This window comes from Dermacentor silvarum, chromosome 6, assembly GCF_013339745.2.
Source record: "Dermacentor silvarum isolate Dsil-2018 chromosome 6, BIME_Dsil_1.4, whole genome shotgun sequence".
Lineage (NCBI taxonomy): Eukaryota > Metazoa > Arthropoda > Arachnida > Ixodida > Ixodidae > Dermacentor > Dermacentor silvarum.
In genome coordinates this window covers 167,221,442-167,248,614 of record NC_051159.1, presented here as the reverse complement: position 1 = coordinate 167,248,614, position 27,173 = coordinate 167,221,442, and the positions used below count along the sequence as shown (strand labels likewise).

Sequence of the window (27,173 nt, the reverse complement as noted above, 5' to 3'; positions counted from 1 at the left end):
ATGGCGACCACCGCGAGCTCCGGCACTCCACAGCGTGCCACAAATGCCGACTCGTCGCGCACGCCACCACCCCAGGCCCAGAAGTCCACCACCCCTCCAGGACCGCCTCAGATGGCCTACAACCTGCGCAGCTTTGCGGACGTCACTCGGCGACCGACGCAGCCACGGCAGAACTGACAATTTCAGGGTTCAGGTACGGTCCGCTCCCCTAAACCACGGTCACGTGCATTTCAGCAAATCAGGAAAACGATTGAGAAACGCGTAAAGTACAATCTTCACAGCACGACGCTTAAGTCATATGCAGCTTCTAATTTGGTACCAAAAGGCTTGTGTCTAAAGCTAAATCCGGCAATGACAACACTAGATCAGTATGAGCGGGCACAGTGGGACAAAACACTCCATGAAGGCGTCGCTTAATCTCATGAAAATAATTATTGACCACAGTGAACGCAAATCTCACGAACTTGAACAAGCTGAACACTCACTGAAATGCAAATCAGATCTCAGCGAAATAGAGGGAAACGACCTAGTTGAGTATGAAAATAGGAAAATAGGGGAGACAAAAGAGCGTAAGCGTCGGAAGTTAGAGCGGGATGGCATACCTCAGACGATTTCCATCAGCGCGAACGTCCCTGCGACCACCACAAGTATTAACAATGGCGTAGAAACAACGGTAGTTAACCTTTCATCTGCCCGGTTAACGGCCTCCGAAATTAGTCTTCTTGCTAAAGGCCTTACATTCTGTCCGGCAAGCGGTAAATTTAATGAGTTTCAGTTTTATCAGGATTTGGATAATTTTGCCAGAAATCTTCGCTTGCGGGAATATTTTCATGATAAACCCAGCCGAACAGCATTCCCCGGAGCATCAGGAACAAATTGGTCGCCACCAGATCAGAGGGACAGATATTTGGAAATGTATATATCCGCCGTCCAAAAAGATATCATGAGAGCATGCTCAAAAGTGAAACCCTTTCGACAAAACTTGTCGTACGAAGAGCGCAAATCGTTGGACTCGCTGAGCCGTCGATCAGATGTTGTAATTAAACCTGCGGATAAGGGTGGCGCAATAGTAATATTGGATAAGGTCGACTACCTGAAAGAAGGATATCGACAATTAGAAAATAAGGAATTCTATACGGAACTCACAGAGGACCCCACTAAATTGTTCGAATCAGAAATATGCCGCGAATTAAATTCACTGCACAAGGAGGGGAAAATATCTAGAGATATGCTTAAAGCAATGCTGCCGATTCAGCCAGCCCCTGGTCGTTTTTATTTGCTACCCAAAATCCACAAAACTAACCACCCCGGTCGCCCTATTGTCTCAAGCAACGGCACGGTAACAGAAAGAATTTCAAGTGCCTTAGACTTCATAATTAAGGACATAGTCCCGACCATTCCATCTTACATTCAGGACACCAACCAATTTCTTCGCACAATAACTGGACTAGAGATCCCCGAAGAAAGCTTCCTGGTGACAATGGATGTAGTATCCCTATACACAAACATACCACAAGCAGAGGGCATTGGCGCGACAGTCAACGCTTACATGAACGCAAACACGCCTGTAAGTCTAGACGAGGACACGCTGTCAACGCTACTGCGGTTAGTACTAGGATACAATAACTTTGAATTTGACGAGAAACACTTCCTCCAGATAAGCGGAACGGCAATGGGCACGAAGATGGCTCCTAATTATGCGAATATTTTTATGGCATCACTTGAAGAACCTTTTCTTGCGGCCAGACCTTTGAAGCCGCTCATCTACAAAAGGTTCTTAGACGACATATTCTTTATTTGGCACCACGACGAAGAAAGTCTCCTTAAATTTGTAGCAGATTTTAATTCAGTTCATCCGTCAATCGCTTTCACTTACAGCTATTCTAAATCAGCTGTAAACTTTCTTGATGTCACGGTACAAATTAAAGATAATCGCATATTCACAACCTTATATAAAAAGCCAACAGACCGCCACCAATATCTTCATTTCAAAAGTAGCCATCCACAACATTGCAAGAAAGCCATCCCGTATTCACAGGCCCACCGATACCGCCGCATCTGCTCTGACGAGAAAGACTTCCAATGTCATGCAAAGGAACTCAGAACGGCCCTGGTGGCGAAGCACTACCCGGAACGTATTGTTGATGATGCTATAAGCCGAGCACAAGCCTTAGACAGAAATGAAATTTTGACTGGCTCAAAGCCCCGCCATCCGAAAAACCAAACCAACCTTATCCTCACCTACTCATCTACATTACCGCACGTGAACAACATCCTAGCCAAACACTTTAATATCATTCAGCAGAGCACACGTTTGTCTTCAATTTTCACAGAGCCACCCCGAGTTGTCTATCGCCGGGGAAGAAATCTAAGAGATATCCTCGTCAGAGCTAGGACAACCACGGTTCAAAACATAGAATCAGGCTGCAGACCTTGTGGTAAACCCCGCTGCAAGGTCTGTAAGCACATGACTTCAACCTGTCTTGCTAAGGCTACTTCCTCTGATTTCGCATTCAAAATTAAGGAACCTCTAAATTGTGACAGCAGCAATGTGATCTACATGCTCCATTGTGAAGTCTGCGACCAACAGTATATAGGCCAGACTGGAACCGCGTTCAGACTCCGTCTAAACAACCACAGAGCTCACACCCGCGCACTACCACATCTCCCATTCTCAAAGCATATCAGTCTGCCTGAGCATTCATTTGATAAAATACGTGTCACTCTTCTCCAGTCAGGCTTCCGCTCTTCTCGTGAACGGGAACAAAGAGAGTCATATTTTATCCACAAATTTAGAACAATCACGCACGGCATAAATGAACACATGGGAAACCTCTCGTTTCTTTGTCCATAAGTTAAATTAGCTAAAATCAGAACTTAATCCCCGCATAGGCAAGCCGAACACGTGTGTGATGTCGAAAGAATGCCCACTACCACAGTGGGGGAGCGGACCGAACCACCCACATTATTGTGCCTTGCTTTTTAATTTCATGCTTATTTTGGCACGCTGTTACTATTATATTTGCAGGTTATTTCTTCTTGTTTCGTGTTTCTCGTGTTTTGCCCTTGCTTTTCAATTTCAACTTCATGCTGATTTCGCCACGCTGTTACTGTCATATTTGCAGGCTGCTTCTTATTTCCTGTTTCTCGTGTTTTGCCCTTGCTTTTCAATTTCATGCTGATTTCGCCACGCTGTTACTACATTCGCAGGTTATTTCTTCTGCTTTCGTGTTTCTCGTCTTTCGACCTCTACTTTGTCTGGCACGACCAGGTCTTGGTGTCTTTCCTTAACTCTCTTTCCTTTAACTCCCCCTCTTTTTTTTTTTTTTTTTTTTTTTTTTTTTTTTTTTTTTTTTTTTTGCATGCTCAACTTAACATGACAGGCGTGTCCGCCAATTGTGCATGTGTAAGACGCTTAACAGCTGAACAGCTACCTTGCCCTAAGCTTCGTCTGGCACGACCAGGTCTTGGTGTCTTTCCTTTAACTCTCTCTCTCTCTCTCTTTTTTTTAAACATGACAGGCGTGTCCGTCAATTGTGCATGTGAAACACGCTTAACAGCGACCTTGACCTTTGCTTTGTCTGGCACGACCAGGTCTTGGTGTCTTTCCTTTAACTCTCCCTCCCTCCCCCCCCCCCCCCCTTTTTTTTTTTTTTTTTTTTTTTTTTTTTTTTTTGCATGTTCAACTTAACATAACAGGCGTGTCCGTCAATTGTGCATGTGAAACACGCTTAACAGTGACCTTGACCTTGCTTTGTCTGGCACGACCAGGTCTTGGGGTCTTCCCTTTAACTCTCCATCTTTTTTTTTTTTTTTTTTTTTTTTTTTTTTTTTTTTTTTTTTGCATGTTCACCTTTGTCATATATCTCTCTATCTCTCCTTTCTCACCTTTTTTTGGCGCCTTCTTTCTCTACCTGAAGATATAAAAAGACTGTTGCAAGATTTTCCTGTATCCCTTGATAAAGGTCGGTCCACCGACCGAAACTGTTGGGAAAATAATAAACCTAAGATAACCGCGAAGTTGTGCTTCTGATTTTCCTAAATACGCTTGGCCCATTGAAAAATCCAGTTACTATATATATATATATATATATATATATATATATATATATAAGCGAAGGAAACATACCAAGCTTATCGAAGCAGTTGCGAGAGCGCAATTTACTCAATTGCTAAGACACTGGTATCAAACAACGCCGTATCTCTCTTTTTTCTTTCTTTAATACCTAAATATTAGGTTAACTTGGCGCCTTCAGGCGGTACCGCCTACTCCTTTTCTCATGCAACACGTATATATTAAATATGACTTAACAAGCCAGTTAACAAAAGCAAAGTAACAACAAAAAGTCAGACAGTCAAGTGACGTAAATGGACTGAAACAGTTCACCGACACAAATGACATCAGAAGAAATTTTAACATAAAGGACAGATCTCACATAAATGTAGAGGGCAACTCACAACACATTATGGAATGAAAAGTCAGCTCATCTACAATAAATGAAAACCACAACAGATGTCATATAAGACAGCCCAGAATGACACCAAATTTGTCAAACACTAGGTACACAAAACATCACTTCAGATCACAGCAGTACTAATGGTTATGGGCCCAGAAGGGAATAGAAATTGCAATAAAGAATTTCCAACCATACCACTTTCTTCCAGAAATCATTTGAGACCAATAACCATTCGTCCTCGTAATGTATATGTTGTCCATAGGTCCAGGATCTAATAAATGTTTATGGGCCCCGTAGCCGGAATGATAGTGATGGATTACTAACACGATTATCAACTGCAGAGCGCCTTTCCGATAGCTCAACGATCTAACGAGTTCACTGATTCTCGCTGCGTCCTGAAAGACTGCCATTATAAAGTATACAATAGGCGTCCACAGCGTCCGCAATTCAAGAAATTGTTGTCATTACCATTAACAAGGTTTATCACATACTGCAGACGGTCTCCAATACCTTCAATAGTGACCTTCAATGGTGAAATGCACCATGCTGGGCTGTCACACACAAGTGTCAGTCTATGCTTTGTGTTGCATCCTCGAGTACAAATCAATGCTTACGTCAAACACTTACATCACGACATTAATGGCATCATCTGGGCAAAATATGGCATAGATTGCCATCTGATAAGTTCGATCATGACAAACTAATAATATAGGCATCAGCACACTGAGTTCGTTCGAAAGAAATTTACTTGAATACTGCGCCACGATGGCACGTCATGAACGGTGCCTTACGAGGTTATCTGGGCCAGTATTTTGTAGCGATGCGTTATGCTTTATTCTATACTAGTCTTATCATCCGCCGCTCACGGCCGGCTGATCCCGTTGATAACGTGAGCGGACCGTCGCTCTGACCACTGACCAAGCGCTAAAGCGCGAAAAGGCATTAGCATCGGAAAGGCATCGCTACAAAATACCGGCCCTGGCTTTGGCGTAAGCTTCGGCGTCCGTGGCATCCATGGCGAAGAAATTCATTCCGAACCACCCCGACCACACAGGCCCTCCGCGTGGCGCAAGGGGTTAGTGAACAAAAATTGAATTTCTCAAATTGAATTTCTCCCACTGCGCTCGTGGTGTCGTGTGTGTTTCTTTCGTGTGTCCTCGTGTATTTTCTTGCGCAGTTTTAAAAACGGCTAAACGCTATGAACCAACTAGCCCGCCAGAACGTCCTCAAAGTAAAATCCGTCAGAAAAATGGTAAAGTACGACTTAACTACACCCTACAAACATAGTCGGATTGTAATTTGAACAAACGAGAAAAAAAGCCTGATAAGCAGCCAGGGATCTTTGAAGGCTATCGCGTTCCACTCTTAAAGGCGAAGCTTAAGCGCCCTTCAATTCTGATGGTGTGCGGCTCAAGCAATCAACGCTGACGCGACAGTTTTTTAGCACAGGCGACTTGACCTGAGGGAGCCTTCGGCTCCCCCTGGCCAGTTTCTCATGATCCAATAAAAGTTCTTGTCACTGTCACTGTCTTGTCAGCCGTACTTACAAACAACATGCGTCGGGAATTGGGCGTGTTTACTAGTATTTTCAGGATTCGTAAAAAAGCATTGCACAGCTGTAACGCAGTGAGACGCCTCTCGTCGTGAATGCACGTGCCGTTTATTTTAGTTAGCAGCATGACTACCAGCACTGTATCTGTTCACGCCTGAGCGGTACCATTTTCAGCATTCGAGTAACTGTTAGGTGCCTACTCTCAGACATTAAGGAGATATTGGAAAACACGATAAAAAAGTGTACCGATGTTTATGGCAGTGGTTCTGCCGTCAACCTCAATCTTGACCGTATGCGGTGAGCTTTTCACAACGCTTGTGGTTTGCAAACAGAGACTGAACGTGGACTGCGGTGCTTATGATGTCATTTTCGTGATATATAACGTGCCCCACATTAAATGCAGCCTCGTGATTGACGCTTTGCGTTTCTTTAGAAAGCTGAAAAAAATATGGGGAGCGATGCTAAAGACTCGCCATTAGCCACCTGCTTCTTGAGATGCGTGTGTTTCCCTTACCCGTCCCCTCACATCTATCCCCGCCATGCTGAATTTCCGCTGCACTACCTAAAGGTGATGGAAAGTGCGAATAGAAAATATACTCTGCACTTCGCTAACGTAAAACTTTTGCAAATGCCTTGGTTAGGGGTTTGCATGCTGTAGATTACCAATCGACAGGCGTGTCTCATCCTAATGCTTTACGACCCTGATTGAACTAACGTACTCTTTCAGCACAAGACAATAACTGGTCACGTGTTAAGGAATAATGACTGTCCATTGGTATCTATCGAGAACATTTTAAAACCCTGGCCCGAATGCTCCTTCAGATATTAAATCAACGGCTACAAATTTCTCATCTAAAAGAGATAATCCGTTTCTAGCCGTTTTAGTCCAGACTAAAAGCCTTTCAGCCCAATTTCATTCTTTTTTATGATAGCTTGAAACCCCGCGTCAAAATATATTTGGACTCAGCTGCTGCTTGTTAAACAAGAATTCAATAGAAAGCATTTTCCGCTGCCTTATCAATGTCCGCAACAAACAAACAAAATTACGTGGTTGAACGAGGAGCGAGGAACGAGGAGCGAATGGCAAGCCGAGATTTCTCTAATAATTACTTTACTGAACTCACCCTAAAGCACGCGTTCGTCCTTTATCTAAATTACTTAGATGCAGGTAGTTTTCTATCATGAAAATACTCACGCGCTTAGAAGGCACTCCACTACCGGTCGGTTTGCTCTGCAAAAGTACACCCACTTTTAAAACACATTTTCCACAGTCCGCCTCACGAACAAGACTAGCCGCACGTCGCACGAGTGTTGGCAGTATTGCTTCGGTCCTCTTAGTTGAAAATCACATTTAGTGCCAAGGGCGCATGTGCAGTGCATGATATCGGGAAGAATGTAGCCACCGCCGAAAGGGTGCGGCTGCTGGCTACGGCCTGCAATGGAAGCAATGGGCTGATACTGATGTACAGGCTACAAGCTGCTACGGATTTTCGCCGTTATAAATAGAATAGATAGGGCTGCTGGCTACGGGCTGCTTTGCGCATGGCCAAGTTTAAACTGAAAACCATATATAGACACAATTACCACTTATTTCCATCTTCGCTTCGCCCGACAACGGCGACTATACGTATGTCACGCATCGTGATGAACCAAAACCACCTAGATGTCACAAGGCCTGTTCATTCCAGATCCAGGACGTCATGTTACCTGGCCCGAAATTTCCATTGCCAAGGCTTGCGTGACGAAAGTGGTGACGTCAGAATGACCATGGCTTACTCGGGAGCATCCCCATTATATTTTATGGCAGTCGGGCCAGGTAGCATGACGTCATGGATCGGAGTGAACAGACGTTTTGCTATCTAGGTGGTGTTGGATGAACACGCTGTTATCATGACTGAAATGCGTACCACAGCGCGTCCGCATTAATCGATAAGACAGTGCAAAACGTTCCGGCTACAATAACGGCCTGGTTGTCGCACAGCCTCAAATTGACCCATTGACGCGAATTTCCTTCTTAGCACTAACAGCACGTGGCTGTAAAAGGATCCATACTTGTTAAACAGAAGGAAAAAAAAAACATATTTCGTATATGGCAGAACGGCACAGCGGGCGAAAGCACTTCCTTCGGTTAAGTGTGGTCGGTTCCATGTAAAAGCCATGCTTTCTACGTCACGGTAGCTATACATTCACAACACAGGTCGTGAACCTAGCAACCCTCTCCCCTAATGACCTAGACGGTGGCTGAATGCTCATTTGTGCCATTTGATTATGCATATTTGGATGAAGAAACAGCTCTTCAAAAGAGGAACACACAGCAGACCACATACAGGAGCGTTGGTCAGCAACAATACAGATGCATGCCTGTTAATTCATGTTAATTGCCGGTAATTTATTTTAATGACTGACTGAGTTTCTAGATACTGCAATAATCCTATCTATTATCCAAAGGTCCCATTACAATGCTCCGTATTGTAGAAAAACTATTGTATTGCTTACTTATTAAAACGTGCAGAAAAAGGTTCACCAGAAACTTGTTAGAGTGTAACACTGATAAGGTTCTCGCCCCCCAAAAGGTGTGAATTTGCTTCAGACTAGCACATCAGTGCTCAGCGATTGAAACGCAATATTCGGAGCGCATGGCTGCCGGTGCTTTTGGCACCAGCCGGGGGCGTTGGGGACAACGAGGTGATCATCGTGGTATACCATGCAAGCGAGAGCCTTTGTTACGCATTGCGACTGCATTTGGTGCCGCAGCTGCATTTGGTGCCCCCCCAAAAAGCAGCGGCTACCAGGCGCTCCGAATATCATGTTTCAATCGTTGAGCACTGTGAAAGGGCTTTTAGAAGCAAGATTCCTTGAAGCTCTTATCGCCAATGTCGTTGAATCCTTGCTTCCCACGATCTGACATGGCTAAACAGCTGCAAGAAATCGTTCCGTACAAGTTCACGAAGTTTCCCAGATGTTATAAATGGTGAGAGGCTTGTGTTGAGAGCTTCCAATAATTTAGCTGCACACTGCAGCAATATCGTCGAAGGAGGAAAAGAAAAGCAGTGCAACAAGAAGCATGCCGTTTCTTATGTTACACGTGGCAAGGGAATTACTTGCTCAATTATTTTGTCTTGTCGCCGCTGCTAAATAGACAATAAATAAACTGCCAGATAGACAGTTGCAATGATAGTACTGGGCACAAGCACGCAAACTTGCTAAACGGACCATCCAGCAGCCCTTTATTAGTCACGTGTGTGCGTATTGCTGACGTTGACCCAGACATTACCCTAAAGAGATAATGGGAATAGCGAACTGGTGACATTTTCATGTGTTATAAACAAGTGTAACTCTAAACTATAACTTGCTAAAAAAAAGGCATTTCGCGTATTGCAAGTCGCTTGTGGATTTTCCTTTTTCTCACGAACTTAGGAATTCTCGCACACATGTAGATTTTCCGTACGAGTAAACACTGCGGTTGTTAGTCAGCGCTCGTGTGCGTCGTCATACTGTATATCGTTTTGTAAAACGCTGTTACTTTCCTAAACAAGATTACATGTATTGAAACTGTATAAAAGGCGCAACAGGAATATGTTAACATTGTTCAGGAGAAATGTAGTACAAGATGGTGGCTGTTGATCATCTTCCTTCAACAAACTCACGGCGAATTTCTATGAAGACGTATGTTTTCTCACACCCTTGCCAATTAATTATTTAAACCCTATTTCATTCGGCAGCATGCGAAAGTGCGATAGTGACAGCCTCTGGCACTCGGATAAGAAGCTGCTGCACATCGTCAACTCAGCTGCCACTGTGCGCAGCGCAGCCTTCATTAAAACGACGACGGCTGCTCGCGAAGGGATTCTATCCATTAAGCCCTGGAATTCACGTTTAGCTCACGACTGATACTATATAGTGTGAGAGTGTGGAAACCTGTCAGCGAATGGCGCGATATTACGAATTCTCAGTAGTAGCTTAATAACCCTGATTGCTGCCCAAGCATTAAAAATAATCTAGCCACCCTCCGCAATTTATTTCAATGCATGAACCAGTTGTTTCGTCCAGCTAGGTCTTATGGTCTTCCAATAATACGCCGTCTTGTTTTATTTTGTTTATTTCCAAGCTGTGTTATTAGCAATCTGTTTTGTTCACAAACAAGGATATGCATGACAGAAAACATGACGTGAGACATAGGAGGCAACGATATCTCAACTCAATACAGCATTAACACACGAAGAGCGGACGCTAGGTCTCCTGTTGTACAGGATAAAGACAGCTGCATGGAAGACAACTTACCCGTTTAGCCACTCTAAGAAGCAAATTTCTAAAGAAGTAACTGACGTTTGGAAACAGTTATGTTTGTCGTTAGGCTTGTTTTCACCCGCAGGCAAGAAACGAGACGCATATAGTCAGAACTTCTAGGAAAAGTCGTCTGGTTCGGCAGTATAAAGAAAAATGGATATACAACTGACAAATACAGCTGAATACAGCTGACAAATACTACTGACAAATACGGATGAATCATCTGCCTACGCAACTGATTCATTCAATTCAAATTAATGCGTATTCACTAAAACCGAGGTCATAAGTGATATACCTTTTCCGGGGTAATAAGTCAGTGCCCACAACACAGTGTGCAGAGACAATCGCTTTCCGTCATGCTGAACCAGTTGGACGACCAGCCTTTATCGGAAGAAAGAATTCTGCAAGATCGACGCGACTCGACATTGCATCAGAAGGCCATGCAAGTGCTCCTGCGCTTCCTGAAGTCCACTGGCCTGTGTGAACGTCTGTGATCGGTACGCCTCTTCTGTTACCTATGCCTGTGTCTTTTTTGTGTGTTTTTTCGCTCTCTCTCTGCACTCTCTCCAACCCCTTTATCCCCCACCCCAGTGTAGGGTAGCAAACCGGAAACTCACTTCTGGCTAATCTCCCTGCCTTTCCTCTCTCGCTTGCTCTCTTTCTCTCCAGGGTAATAAGGGCATACTAAAATTACAACTGCAAGACAAGGAAGACCAAATCAAGTAATCAAGTAATCTCGAAAAAGAAGACCGTGTCATTGAAGTCTATATATGTATATCCTGTGGAAGTAATATGAGTAAATAATTTTCCAAATTTTGTTTCATTAGTTTCACACATAAAAATATCTAAGAGCACGTGTTGTGTCAGTTGAAGCACATTGACCTGTGTTTAGGGCGCCGATTATAACGGGCCAACGATTGCAGAAAGAAAGAAAGAAAAAAAAATGCGGGGAGCTTGCACTAGCGACGCAAGGCCAAATACACAGCGGAGTTGATCGGTTCCTAGCTGGTCCTGGCTGTACAAAGTGATGCTAAGTTATATGAAGTATAAGCATTTCCTCGTGGCATCGGGGAACGCTTCGGGAAGCACTTGCAGTCCGAGCACGCGTAGGGGAAGTGGGGCGAAAGCTATGTACTACAGTGTACGAGAGGCGCGCAGCAGATGACACGCCTGGATGATGTCACGGCGCATGCGCAGTAGCGCGCAGCTGGTGGGAGCTCGGCCGAGCCGCCGCCAGAGGCGCCTACCTGCAGTGACGGATAGGGTGCCTCGATGGCCAGCGCCGGTGGCATCGAGGTGCCCTAGTCACGGACACCGCGAGCGTTCGGCGCTAACGCGGGGAGCGGAGGTGCGCGGATGGCGTCGGCAGCACCTCTGCGCGTTGCCTCCTTGCTGCTGCTACAATTTGTTTCTCTCTCTCCCTCGCTCTCATTTTCTCTGTCTCTCCCCCGAGCATAGCGCGTGACGCGCGCACTCTCTCAAGCTCTCATTTATCTTTCTCTCGCCCGAGCATAGCGCGCAAGGTGGTTGCTAGGGAACGCAGCGGCGGGCGGCACACTTTATGGCCGGCTTAAACAGCTCCACTGTTAAAAGAGAAAGAAAGACAAGAACACAAGAAACACAAGAGAGAGAGAGAGAGAGAAATAGAAGAGAGGAAAGGCAGGGAGGTTAACAAGACGCACGTCCAGTTTGCTACCCTGCACTGGGGAAAGGGGGTATAGGGATGAAAAGAGAGAGGAAGGAAATAGAGAGAGCACAGTTTCGCGCACATTTGAAGCTTCGCACGAAGTCTACAGACGGTCGCCAAGACCTGTCGACTTGAGGTAGTGCAACAAGGCTTTCGTGGATTTCTGTGCCATCGACGCATACGGCCATGGTCCAAGGATCTTCATTTCCGAAAATGGTCGAGAGTCCAGCCGGTTCAATATTGTCCGGAGAGCTTCACGCTCGACGTCGAACTGGAGACAGACATAAGACATGTTAAATTGTTTCTCTGGTTCCACAAGAGTCGCACATGGGCGTATCCCCCATTCCAATGCGGAACGAGTAGGCCTTTGTACAAAATTGCCACCCCGAGCCAGAGGCGGCACAAGACTGTCGCCTCAGAGCGGGAAATGTTTGATGGCACTTGAAGCTTCAAGGATGGGTAAATTTTGTGGAGATGGCACTTCGGGTTAAGAGAAGACCAGTATTTGTGTGTCATAGCTTTAGCCACGATATGAAGTTTTTCTGCAGCGTCGGTCCTGGATAAGGGGATTGGGACTGGTCGGCTTTCCAGATGAGCAGACCGGGCGGCTTCGTCGGCGAGGTCATTACCAGCAATGCTCGTATATCCCGGTAGCCACTGAAATATAATTTCATGCCCTTTAGCGATAGCTTGATGGTGGTCTTCTCTTATCTCATATACCAGCTGCTTATGAGTCCTGTGATAAATGCCAAAATGCAGACTATGAAGTGCTGCCTTAGAATCACAAAATATGACCCATTTCTGAGGGGTCTCTTGCAGGAGGTATTGTACAGCAGCACGCAGGGCAGCAAGCTCTGCCGCCGTTGATGTTGTGACGTGTGACAGTTTGAACTTGAGCGTGGTTTTCGTGGCCGGAATGACAACGGCACCTGAAGAACTGGTAGATGAGACCTAACCATCGGTACAGATGTGTATTCGGTCCCAGTAGGTCTCATTCATTAATAGCAGCGTCATCTGTTGCAGATCTATTCTTGGGTGATTGGCCTTCTCTTTACGCCAGGAATACTTAGGCGCACCTAAGGTGTTGCAGGCACCACAAGGGGAATGAAGGCCTTGCTGCTGGGGTGTGTCCTGATGGAAAGCAATCTGGATTGGTGACGATAACTTCAGAAAACGTGGAACGAGGTCTCTGCGAAGGCAAAAACGCCAAGTGATGATCGGGGACGCGGGAAAGATGACGGATATGCGCCCTGAGCCAATCCACTGCAACGTATGTTTGGATCGGATGATCTTTGGCGAGGACGATTGTTGCAGGTGTTGACGTACAAGAAACACAAGAAACACAAGAAGATAAGTACGGCTTGCCCGCAAAGGTGGCCTTCGGCGATTCAGTGCGGAACGAACTCCTACAGCGTCCCTGCAAGACAGCTGTAAGTGGGCAGCTTTATCTCAGTAGGATACGTACCCTCATACCTCCGCACCCACAACCTGCACTGAGCATGCCCAGCAGGTGGCGCAGGTTGCAATGTGAGCCATATAGGCTCCACCGTACGCATTCGGTAGTACACGAGAGTACATGTATTTTGGCACCTATTTTCGCATGTGTGAAAATGCTGTGCGGGGTTTTGAGCAAAAACAAGAACACAAAGAACACACAGAAGTGCAAGCTTGAGTTTCGAGCTAGAGCCCGTGGACATCCAGCTTCTACATACATTCTTTGCTTCGCCCTCAGCTCAGTGAGAAGTTTGGATCGCGAACAAAACTACTTTATTTATATTTTATAGCATTGCGAAGCTGCGACCAATTTTTTTAACAAAGATGGAGGGTTTGGCTTCTACCGCGGCGGCAAGTTATTTCGTCCACTTTCAATTACTTTAAGTCACCATTTCTACGCTTCAGAAAAAAAATTATTTCCTCGGCGCTTTCCCCGGCCTCATTAAATGTTGGCTTTATATGGTGGTGAGTAACCAAAATTAGGCCCCTTGGTTCCCTTGATCGTTTACCCCAATCTTGAGGGAGTTTCCTGCCCACTGCCCACTTTACACGCATTTCGCACAATGTATGCGAATAAAAAGAATGAAGCTGAAGCGTCCAACGAGTAGCCATTCCTTATGACTTCATTCATTGTCTTCCAAAGCGCATTAATCAATTGTGGATCACGAGCGCTCAAAAAATCAAATAAATTACGCATTACAAGCGCATAACAGCTCAAACCTCAATGGACCGCAAGAACTTCATTGCAGCAAGTCGGCTGTATATACCAAAACTCAGTTTCACAAATTAAAATTACCTTTTTTTTTAAGTTTCCAGAGACCATTCAGCCACAGCGCAATCAACAGCTCAAAAATAGGACCAACGCTTGTGCCAACCCCTTCTCAGTCTTTATAGTTCGCGTTGTGCACACTGATTTTCGAAAAATGAGAGCGAGGGAGAGAGGGAAACAAAGTGTGAACCGATTAAAGTTGTTTCGCTCACTCACTCACTTTTGATTGGTGGCATCACATGCAGTGCCTGCAAGATACACTTTAGTGTAGGTGCTAAGCGCCGTTTACGGAACTCCGTCCGAACTTGAGCGCGTGTGCTCGCCTTATATATAGTTCAAATTTGGGACAGTGTGAGAGTATTCGAAATTTCCAATACAAATTGAATGGTCTTTTCTATTGAATTCGTATTCCAACTGAGATATCATGATTCCAAACTGTCGACTATTCGTTTCTGTGCGAATAAAAAAGTAACAACACCGGTTTGAGACTGGGGAGAGCTGAGGCTAGCGAGCACTGTTACGAATTATTCTGCTGCACGAAAACCGTGGTTATTTCACGGAGGATAACTCCTGCATTGCAATTTCCAGCCAATTAATACGAATGACTCACTCTTAGCCAGCCTATATACGAAATGTCTCTACTGAGGTAGAGCAATGTATTATGTGGCTCTACGCTCGTCTCACCGTGTTTGCATGCCTTTAAAATGATGTGCGTTGCTTACATCATCGCCCCCCCTCCCCCCCTTTCCCTTTTCAAAAAAACACAACACTCTCCCCACATATGCGGACATGCCGTTATCTTCTTTCCTTACTCTTTTGCCTCATTGCGCCAGATACCTGAGAGTAACCATTTCTGATTTACAAGTTCAATTTTAAGCGAACAGCTTCTCTCAATCCACATTACAAATTCGTAATGAGAAGACTCATTTTTAACTAGACGGACAGCACACAAACTTGATATTTCAATTTCTTTAGAAATGAGAAAATACACCATATTCGATTTGAAATTCGAAGGTAATTTTTCTGGAAAACGTTTATTCGATTCAATCAGGAATGGTTATTCAAACACACTTACCCAATAATTATTACTTATAGAACCCCTTCCTCTACCATGTCCTTGATTACAAAAGATTATTCGAATACCCCGCATGCAGCTTTCACCGGGGAAATGGCGCCATCTCTGAAGCACTCAGTAAAGCAGCTCGATATTTCAGTTTTCTGGTCGGCACTAGGAGGCGACGGTGGTAGAGAAGTGGGTGCATGAAATCGAAGGTTTAGAACAACAAATGGGACTAGTTGGCGCATTTTCGCTTCTGTTAAGTACGCGCTGACTAAAAGCACTACACGAAAAAAAAAAAAAAAAGACAAGGCGGAAACACAAGTTGAAAGGACAAAACGCTTCGCCATGTCAACATCCGTCTTACTGCTTCGTGCAGTGACTTTAGTCAGCGAGTTCTTAAACAAACTGTAGAAGATTAAGTTGTACGGGTTACAATTAGTCTTTGCAATACATCTCCGGTGGCTATAGTGTTTATGCATGTTGTTATTCCCGGAAAAAAAAAAGAGACGGATGCGCGTATCAGGAGGCATTGTAATTAGAAAGTACATGCGTTCTAAAGTGCGGTTTTCGAATTGAATCAAATCTGAACATCTGAAAGTATAGCCGACATTCCACTGTGTGAATGTTGGCTACCAGCGGAGCTGTTCTTCAGCAGTACGCTATACACGCGGCCTCCCCATACCAGCGCACGCAACATACTGGCTGTTTATTCAGCACTTTGCACCGGTACCGTTGCTGAAATCGTTGAGACCAATCAAAATATGGTTATCGGCAGCAAAAACCCTCTTGGTATCGACGAAACACATCGATTCTACGCACAAACGAAAAACTTGAGCACAGCACCAACCGAGAGAACCACTCTGAACCTAGATGCCGTAGCCATCTTTGTTTATTTGGACATTGTTGCCAACACAAGTAACGGATTCGGGAGTTGCCTATAGGTAAGCTGCAGAGCATAGCAACAGCCAATCATATATCATCTAGCGGCATGATTGTACGGTCCATGCGCAGTATTCCTCCCTTCAGTAGCATCGGCAGAGCCACTGAGAGGTAGAACCTCGGACCGATGCTCTGCCAGACCGGCATTTGAGTCCATTGGGGCACCGCGAATTGTTTTCTGTATTTCTTTATAAACTAGCAAAGCACTTAGAGATTCCTGCGATGGACACCTGCGGGCGACTAAACGATACGGCAGTGAGCCTTTCACAGCAATAACTGTTAAAAAAAAAGAGACGAGGTCTTACAACCCGTAAACACAGTTTGCTTATGAAAGGTGGTGTTGTGAAGAAGTTGCACAATGAAAGAGCGTAAGATTGGGCGAGTTGGTATTCCATGTCTTGTACTTAATAGCGCATAATAGCGCTGTGTCCGCGTCGTCCATCTGTGCCTCGTCCCCTTTTTATGCGCTATTAAGTACAAGACATTGCACAATGATTTTTCCCACCAGGTAAACGTTTATCGTGTACCAAACCCTCGGTACATCACCATTTCTTCAATCATAACGGAATGCCAAAGCTGCAGTGGGAATAACACCCACTATCTCGGGCTGAGAAACAGAATGCAAAAACTACTTAGCCACAGTTGAAGGAACAAGCAAGCCAGCAAGCAAGAACTGAGCATCCGCGACATATCGGGTAAAATTGCGAGGCATCAGAGCGAATAGAATAATGCGAAGAAGAAGAAGACTTGAGCAACGCTGTCTTATTCCTTCTAACTTAAAATTAATTAGATTGGTATGGGTGCCTGGACACAAAGGATTAGTTATCAATGAATTAGCTGACAGCTTAGCAAGAGCTGCCCTTAGTGGTCCAATCCTTCCGGTTCTTCCTGTATCAGCTTACATAACCGCGGCTAGGTTCAGGAGACGGGCATTCATGCAAGACTCCTGGAACCTGCCATTAACAAATCTAACTGATTATCGACACCTCCTATTTCCTTGGAACAGAAAATTCTGCCATAATAGAAAACTTGAAGTCCTCTTTACCAAATTCAGATGTCGCATTCCTACATTAAACTTTTATCTACATCGATCTGGTCTGGCGCCCTCCTCCTTGTGCTCATACTGTGATGAAGACGAAACAATAGAACATTTCTTCCTGTCATGCCGCCGTTTTTCCTCATTAAGAAAACATGTTTTAGAAGAAAAATTTAACAGTGCTGGATTAAATATTACGATACCCAATATTCTATCTTTTGGTGCCTCTTCTATCGGACATTGTCATAGGGATGTTGGTGCAGCTGTTGTGGGGTACATAATTGAATCAGGACGATTTCCTTCCTAAATTCTTAAATTTTATATGAATAAATTCTTTTCATCATTCAAGAATTTTCAAAAGTGATCCTTATTAGACTCCAATAATTGTTTTCTATCAATCACCCGATTCTTGGCCAATCCCCCATAGTGGGTACGAGCCACTTTTGAAGGCAAGCAAGCAACGCTGCGGAAAGGAATAGGCTCCGAATAATGAATACCTTCTTCAGGAAGCGCAGCAACAGGAAGTGGACCTGGAAAAGCCCTAATGGAGAAACAAGGAAGAAGAAGAACAAAACTTTATTTGCACAAAAGACTTCGTTGCCCCTAAAACGGGGCAGTTTGCGTGGTCGGGCCCCTATTCCAAGGCACCGCTGGCCCACGCCATCCTTTCTGCCCTCCTGACCAGCCTGAGCTGGTCCCCGAGGGCAGAGCTGGACAGCAATGCCTCCCACCTCTCTCTCGTGTTATTCTCATCTTGCTCTTCTGTGTGAGCCGTGCATTCCCATGTGATGTGATAGAGCGTCGGTGTGCTCCCACACCACGGGCATATGTCTTTGTAGGCTGTTGGGTAGTGTATATGCAGTCTATGGAGGTTTGTATAGGTATTCGTTTGTAGCCTACGTAATGTCGCAGAGTCCACGGCTGAAAGGTTCTTGTGCGGTGCTGGGTAGAGTCTTCTCAATTCCCTGTAGTATTGCAAGATTGATTTATAACAGGGATCGATGGGTGTCGGGTCCTCTACGATGTTGCAAGAGGCAGCTCGGTAATTAGTGAAACCTCAAGCCACCTCATCTGCATAGCGGTTCCCAGTAGCACCATCGTGTCCCGGGGCCCAGGTTATTGTTTGGGTTTACCTGACGTTGAATTCTCTGCTGATCTCGGTGAGTATCCGGTGTGCCTTCGCACCGACCTTTCCCCTCTGATAGTTCCTGCATGCGGCCTGAGAATCTGTAATTATTGTCAGTGGAGCGTTGCGATTGCCTTAGCATGGAGAAACAAGGAATCAAATAGATTTCATACTCTCTGCCGATCCAAGCATAGTGCGGGATGTAGAAGTGTTAGGTAAGGTTAAGTGCAGTGACCATAGGTTAGTGAGGTCTCGGATTTCTCTCAATTTGAAGAGAGAGAGAGTGAAATTAGTCAAGAGGAAACAGGCCAACCTAGAGGCAGTAAGGGTAAAAGCAGACCAATTTAGGCTGGTGCTTGCAAACAAATATGTAGCTTTAGAAAAGGAAGATAAAGACAACATAGAAGGAATGAATGAAACCGCAACTAGGTTGATCTCAGAAGCAGCAATTGAAGTGGGAGGTAGGGCACCAAGGCAACCAGTAGGTAAGCTCTCCCAAGAAACAAAGGACCTAATAAAGAAACGACAGAAGATGAAAATGTCCAACTCAAGAGATCAGATAGAATTCGCTGAACTGTCAAAACTAATCAACAAGAAAAAAGTAAGAGATATTCGAAATTATAACGTGGGAAAGATTGAGGAAGCCGTAAAATATGGACGCAGCATTAAATCAGTAAGAAGAAAGCTTGGCATAGGACAAGGCAAGATGTATGCACTGAAAGATAAGCATGGTAATATCATCAGTAATTTCGATGACATAGTAAAAGCAGCGGAAGAATTCTATACTGACCTGTACAGTGCCCAAAACAGCCAAGCTACTTTCATTCAAAATAGTGATGAACCGGATACAGAGGCTCCTTCTATAACTAGCGCTGAAGTTAGAAGGGCCTTGAAAGACATGACCAGGGGAAAAGCTGCTGGAGAAGATGGAATAACAGTAGATTTAATCAAAGATGGAGGAGATATCATGCTTGAAAAGCTTGCGGCCCTTTATACGCAATGCCTCACAACTTCATGTGTACCAGAGAGCTGGAAGAACGCCAACATTATACTAATCCATAAGAAGGGAGACGTTAAAGAACTGAAGAATTATAGACCCATTAGCTTGCTTTCAGTATTGTATAAAATATTCACCAAGATAATTTCCAATAGAATCAGGACAACACTTGACTTCAGCCAACCAAGAGAACAGGCTGGCTTCAGGAAGGGATATTCTACGATGGATCATATCCATGTCATAAATCAGGTAATCGAGAAATCTGCGGAGTACAATCAACCTCTCTACATGTCTTTCATAGATTATGAAAAGGCGTTTGATTCAGTAGAGATACCAGCAGTCATAGAGGCATTGCGTAATCAAGGAGTACAGGAGGCATACGTGAATATCTTAGCAAACATCTACAAGGATTCCACAGCTACCTTGGTTCTCCACAAGAAAAGTAGAAAGATACCTATCAAGAAAGGGGTCAGGCAAGGAGACACAATCTCTCCAATGCTATTCACTGCATGCTTAGAAGAAGTATTCAAGCTGTTAGACTGGGAAGGCTTAGGAGTGAGGATCAACGGCGAATATCTCAGCAACCTTCGGTTTGCAGATGACATTGTCCTATTCAGCAACAATGGAGACGAATTACAACAAATGATTGAGGACCTTAATCGAGAAAGTGTAAGAATTGGGTTGAAGATGAATATGCAGAAGACAAAGATAATGTTCAATAGCCTGGCAAGAGAACAAGATTTCAGGATCGCCAGTCAGCCTCTAGAGTCTGTAAAGGAGTACGTTTATCTAGGTCAATTACTCACAGGATACCCTGATCAGGAGAAAGAAATTTATAGAAGAATAAAATTGGGTTGGAGTGCATACGGCAGGCATTACCAAATCCTGACTGGGAGCTTACCACTGTCGTTGAAAAGAAAAGTGTACAAGCATTGCATTCTACCGGTGCTAACATATGGGGCAGAAACTTGGAGGTTACAAAGAAGCTCGAGAACAAGTTAAGGACCGCACAAAGAGCGATGGAACGAAAAATCTTAGGACTAACGTTAAGAGACAGGAAGAGAGCAGTGTGGATCAGAGAACAAACGGGGATAGCCGATATTCTAGTTGACATTAAGCGGAAGAAATGGAGCTGGGCAGGCCATGTAATGCGTAGGATGGATAACCGGTGGATCATTAGGGTTACAGAATGGATACCAAGAGAAGGGAAGCGCAGTCGAGGTCGGCAGAAAACCAGATGGGATGATGAAGTTAGGAAATTTGCAGACGCAAGTTGGAATACGCTAACGCAAGACAGGGGTAATTGGAGATCGCAGGGAGAGGCCTTCGTCCTGCAGTGGACATAAAATATAGGCTGATGATGATCATGATGATGAAGCAACGCTGCGCAAGGTGAATACGAAGGGAAGCATTACGTTTGTGCCTAGGGCTTCCTAAATTTGTTGCAAATTCTGTTCTTTATCTAGAATCCCGTGTTCCTCCTCTTTCGTGTAGGTTCCATCTTTTGACAGTACAGACGTTTTTGAGAATTTACGAATCATCGGTGCGACGCTCTCAAACAATATTCATTTCCCACCCTGATTGGTTTTTTCGTGTAAACTGGCCGCGTTCACATACTCCCCAAATTACATTCACGCAACATTTACTTGACCCTTTGGATGTGCGCATCTGTGATGTACTTCCAATTCCCGACAGATCTGTTACCACTGATATTCAATTCGATGACATATTTCCTAATAATTCAAAATTACTTCCACATAGTATTCTAGATGGTATATTACAAGATCATCTGCAGAGCCTGCAAACAAACATCGTTATTGCGACAGTTGCCTCACAATGTGAGCAAAAATCAGGTGTTGGTATATTTTCCCCTATTCTCGATTGGACATTTTCTCTTCGGTTGCCAGATTTTATACCCATATTTTTAGCTGAATTTATGGCGGTGGTGCTGGCTCTACGCAAATTAGACCCATCAATTACGTCTGCCATGATAGTCACTGATTCATTGTCATTATGCTCATCCCTCACTGCTTCTTGTGACTCTCGCGTATTGAGGACGTTTAATTCATTGATACCTGTTTATTTGAAAAGTTTGCGTTTAATTTGGGTGCCTGGCCATAAAGGACTTTTTATAAATGAAATAGCAGATTCACTAGCCAAGGCATCGATAACCGGACCAATTTTTCCGTATTGTCCTTTGACTGCTCATGTCACTGCTGCTAGATTTCGCAGGAGTGTCATTATGCAGGCAGTGTCAGGCTCTGCTCTAACTAATTCTTTGGAATACAGACATCTCCTATACCCTTGGCACAGAGACTTTTGCCAAAGCCGGAAAATTGAAGTGGCCATCACGAGGCTGCGCTGCCGTATCCCTACGTTAAACTTTTACTTACACAGGTCTGGTCTGGTCCCCTCACCATTATGCTCATTCTGTGGCGAAGCGGAGACAATACACCATTTCTTGTTGTCTTGTAGGCGTTTTTCTGCAATAAGGAAAAGACTACTGGAAATTCCGCTTCGCAATATTGGCCTAGATTTATCGGAACCAGTAATTCTATCTTTTGGAGCCTCCATTATTGGGTTCAGCCACAGAAATGCTTGCTTGGCAATCCAAAATTATCTCATTGAATCAAATCGATTACCATGATAAACTTATTGTCACCTTTGCCACCATAGTTTTCTTTTATTCATATATTTCTTTTTTAACCTATTATTAATTAGTGTTTTTTTTTCTTTTCCTCTCACAAAATTTTCCTGTCTAAACTCCAGTATTCTATTCGTTAATTCCCTTGTTTTTATGCACCGAACATAACCACCCGATTCATGACCAATCCCCCACTGTGGGTATGCGCCACAACCCACTCAGGACAGCAACAACAACAACAACAACGCTGCGAATGTGTAGGAGGAGCAGGCAAGGAAGCTTGCGGTGCAGCTGGCTCCTGATATGTCGACGGACAACAATGTAGAAAATATACGCAAGTACTTCACCGACAAAGAGTGGCAGGACCTGTCCGTTACCAAGAAGCTTCATTACGCGAACCTAAAAGCGAACTACGACATCATGGTCAAGCTGGGTGAGTATGCTTGAAATACGCGGCATGAACCGTGCGCACATTGCTATTAGAGGGGCCCTGAACCACTTTTTATCGAAGTGAAGAAAGACATTTGAAGTGAAAATACGTTATTTCAGAAATACTTTGCCGCAAAAAGTACTTCAATGCGTTCAGCAGAAGCGGAGTTATTGGCAATCAAACACGGCCTCCGCTGTGCTCCCGTTCCTTCCTGTCTTGCACTGCTAAGGCTACGGCGGAGTAGGGCGGGACCACAACGCTCCGCCTTCGAAATGTCACCGTGGGGCGCAGTTCAACTTTCATTTTGGATGTTAACGTAGATGCCATGACTTCCAATTTTCATGACTACGACGCGCTAGATGTAACTTAAACGCGGTTGTCCTCAGCGAGCCGCAGCGCCCTTAGCCAGTGGACTCGTGGCGGCACGCCGCAGCGGCCGCGATATGCTACGTAGCCGACCGCAGCGACCAATAGCAGCCGCGTATGGGGATGTGCTTTATTACGAAATAAAGCACCTAGAAAAGAGTGAGGATCACGGCTTCTGTTGAAACGAGAGCGTTCGAGAGAAAGGTGACTTTGCGCTTTGCCTGCGAGCTTCATGCACCGCGTACCACAGCAAAACTTGGCTGAGATGCTCACAGCAGCGCAGGGGTGATTCAGGGCCCCTTTAACGTTCTTGAAAGATGCGCCACTTTTGCTTTATCAGTTTTCTGCCTGTTGACAATCGTATGTCAGAAATAAACATATCACTTAGTATAAGTTGGATTCGATTGTAAACAGTACGCTCCTATATGAGGCGCATGATTTGCAAGGACTTGCAAGCGCGGATTTTGAAATCCGCGCTTGTACGATGATATAAAATGACTGTTAAAAAATTATGGGGTTTTACATGCCAAGACCACGATCTGATTAAGAGGCACGCCGTAAAAATTAAATTTAAAAGTAAATTATGGGGTTTTACGTGCCAAAACCACGATCTGGTTTTGAGGCACGCGTAGTGGAGGACTCCGGAAATTTGGACCACCTGGGGTTCTTTAACGTGCACCTAAATCTAAGTATATGGTTGTTATCGCATTTCGCCCCCATCGAAATGCGGCCGCCATGGCCGGGTAAGAAGACTGTACTTGCGGATTTTCTGAAAAGGTGTTTCGCAACAATGACTGTTACCACTTACATATTATGCTGGAGATTACAATGAATGTACAAAGCAGTGTTGAATGTATAAAAATATATAAACAACAGAATAATAAATAGGGGGAAGAAGGAGATGGATAATCAGAATTACAGTAGCGAATAAACAAAAAAAGATATAAAAATAACTAGGATTGAGTAACTGTGAAGTTGCATGTACATAATACTTTATTACAGGTTTAAGGCCGCAAACACCACAGTTCCTGAAGTCAAAATCCGCGCAGTATTCGTCGCAGCTTCATTCTGGTTAGTAAACAGTAAGCATTCACTTCAGATTCACGAATACTTTCTTCTTGTTAAGGTGAACCAGACGCTACAAGATATGCAGCTTCCGATACGGAAGATGATATGGGCCGCACATTTGATGGTGACCCATAATAACACTGCGGCAACTTAAATAATGAAGTAGTAGGTACTATACATCTCAAGGAGGAGTTAAAGGCAAGCGTTAAGTTTAGCTATAGAAATAAGTAACGCTCATCATGATAATAAATCAGCGTTAGTATTACGCAAAATAAAACGGCAGCAGGGGAAATTGGTACTCTTGGTAGCACGTCTTTTAGCTAATTTCCCTTATTGTCAAATCTGCAACAACTTAGTTTAGCATACATCTCTCACATATGCTCCAAATCGTTGGCGGAGCGAGGTAACGTCGATATTAGCTCTTTCCATATTCCAATATGGGTACTACGCATGGGTGAATATTTTGAGTTGCTTCTACATAGGATTCTAAGCTTTTAAAAAAAGCCATTCAAAAGCCACATTTTCACACCGATCGGAGGCATTGAATCTCGGAGTTAGCATTAGTTGGCACTGTGTCCAGTACATGATCAAATTAAACCACTGGAATATAGCGAGAGCAAAAGCAAGAGAAGTCCATTGGCAGCGACAGCACCTTCACTGTTGTTGTTGTTGCTCTTCGCAGCTCAAAAGCCATTGTTGTCCACGTCGTCTTCACCCAACCCGCATATACCGCACGCCATATAAAAAGGCGTGGTATATACATATACCTAAAGGTTGGAGGACGCTTAAGCTTCGTCATTAAGAGCAGAACGCGATAGCGTTATCGGGACCCGTTCGCATCGCAACGCGCGGCTGTAGGTCTGGTAGAAATGCTGGAAAAGGGGTTTGTGTTTGAGTTTCCTCGTAGCAGAATTAGGTTTTCTCGTACATTCAAACTACAATCCGACGCCGATTGGTAAACAGTTCGACGGCTAATCCGACGTTGAATGGTAAGTCGTACTTTACCATTTTCCTGGCGGATTTCACTGTGAGAAATTCAATTTTTGTTCACCAAAATCTTGCACCACGTGGAGGGCCTGCGCAGTCGGGGTGGTTGGGGATTTTCTCCGCCACCTGCATCGCACACCGGTTGCCGACGTTGAATTTTCTGCGACACGGGGCTCTTAACGCCATCGCGTTAATAGAGAGCTTTAGATTAGGGGGACGCAAGCGTAGGGGCCCCCTAGCGCCTGGGGGCCCTTACGCTTGCGTCCCCCTAATCCAAAGCTCTCTAATATATTCGGAGGGCCTGCGTGGTTGGGGATGATTTTCTCGGCCACGGACGCCAGCACCGATGCCGAATTTTCTGCGACACGGGGCCCTTAACGTCATCGCGTTAAAAGCGAAGTAGGCGGTTTGAGTTCGGTAATAACATGAAGCTCTATTTGCAATTTTGTTCAAGGAGCTGAGCAGCTCGTGGAATCCAAGCATGCGGTATTCAAGTGCGACACATGTGGTGCCTACCCGTGCTCTGCGGAGCACTTGGAGGGACACCCAATGCAGCAAAAAGCGCAAAGGCCACAAGGGAGGCACAAATGCAGCTACTGCTCTTACTCAACCAATCACACGTACGGGTAACATGACATGCATGTTTTACGTTCGGTCTGAGCACACACTCGTGCCCACAAGATGGAGAATACGTAGCTAACATATCTTAATGTACGTTAAGGCACGGCATTTTCATCTGTATTGTATCTTCACCAGATATATTTGTTAGTTGTAGGTCTCTTTCAAGCGGTTCACTTATAAAGTATCAGCGCTACACTCGCCATGTTTATTTCTAGGTATGCGAGCAGTATTTTATGTTAAGCACGGGGCTATATGTCAGTGCACTTGGACTCATTCATGACATATTTAACTTGAACTAGCGTATAAACACAGCATAAGTGCACGTGCAACAAGTTGTAAGACGACTACCATCTTTACTTTTGCCCAAGTGAAACCAATCCACGCCATTTAAACATTTTTGTTATCTTCTTCATCCAGTGCCAACACTGCTGCCCACGAGAGGACCCACATTGGTCAGAAACCATTCGTATGCTATGTCTGCCAGAAGGGCTTCTCCCAAAGCAGCAGCCTTGGCCAGCACATTAACATTCACGGCCAAATTAAGCCCTACGTGTGCGCAGACTGCGGCCGCGGCTTCAACGCTTCCTCCAACCTCGCACGCCACCGAAAACTGCATTCGAACGCCATGGAGGCGCACACGTGCTCGCTCTGCTACAAGAGCTTCAGCCGGAAAGACAACCTCAAGCGTCACCTTCTGTGCCACGCAGCAAGAGAATGGCGTTCCCGGCTGTAGGCATGCTGATCACACGGATCACGAAAAATTTTTGTGCGTCGTGCAACCAAAGCGCTATTAAGGTGATTGGGGAGCGAAATACGTGTGTGATGAAACCATCCGATCCGGTGGATGGCTGGTCGTGCCAAGGACTGCATCCGCAGTGTTTCCAAAAGGAGCTTCCTGCAGGTTAACTGATGCGTGGAATGATGTGCGGAGACGTGGTTTAGTCTACTGTTAAAGCTTGCTAGTAGATGTCAGAACATGTTGGAACTTGACGAATGCAGTTGCGGTACTACTACGTGTAAAATTCTTGTGAACATGCGTTTCCGCTTTAATAGTAGACTTACCAAAGTAACAAAATGCGTGCGGTTGGCCCACGCATTAGGCCATACGGCACGTTATTAAAAGGTGCAATAATAATATGACAAAATTTCGAGGCCAGTGGACAAAGCACGCATTGAAAGCATTCTTCTTCTTTCTGGGGTTTTACGTGCCAAAACCCGTTTTGATTATAAGGTACGCCGTTGTGGAGGGCTCCGGATTAATTTTGACCACCCGGGGTTCTTTAACGTGCACTACAACGCAAGCACACGAGCGTTTTTGCATTTCGCCTCCAACGAAATGCGGCCGCCACCGCGGCGGGTCGCATTGGATCCCAAGCAGAGATAACACTATGTATGCATTGGGCCACAAGCACGAATTAAGGTTATTGGACGGCGAATGAGGAACGAATTCGAAGACTTTTGCATACTACGTTTTTCGTTTCACCAGTTTTCCCCGTGGCATATGCGGACTTTAAAAAACTTGCGACATAACCTTTCTCACGACGACTTTCCGCAATAATGCGTTATCATTGAATCAATATGTCAACACAACGCATTGCTGCCGTCGAAACGAGATATGAGGCATGCAATGCAGCGGTACTTTCGCGCTTCCCT

At 44.8% G+C, this 27,173-nt stretch overlaps 1 protein-coding gene across 1 annotated transcript; it reads left to right on the top strand.

The window, feature by feature from the left end:
- On the top strand, window positions 1-26,253 carry LOC119457030 (zinc finger protein 90). Its single transcript, XM_049669184.1, has 5 exons — window positions 1-141; window positions 22,310-22,481; window positions 23,847-23,915; window positions 25,354-25,525; window positions 25,938-26,253. The coding sequence occupies exons 1-5, from the start codon at window positions 1-3 to the stop codon at window positions 26,251-26,253; spliced, it is 870 nt and encodes a 289-aa protein (XP_049525141.1).
- Window positions 26,254-27,173: the final 920 nt, after the last annotated feature.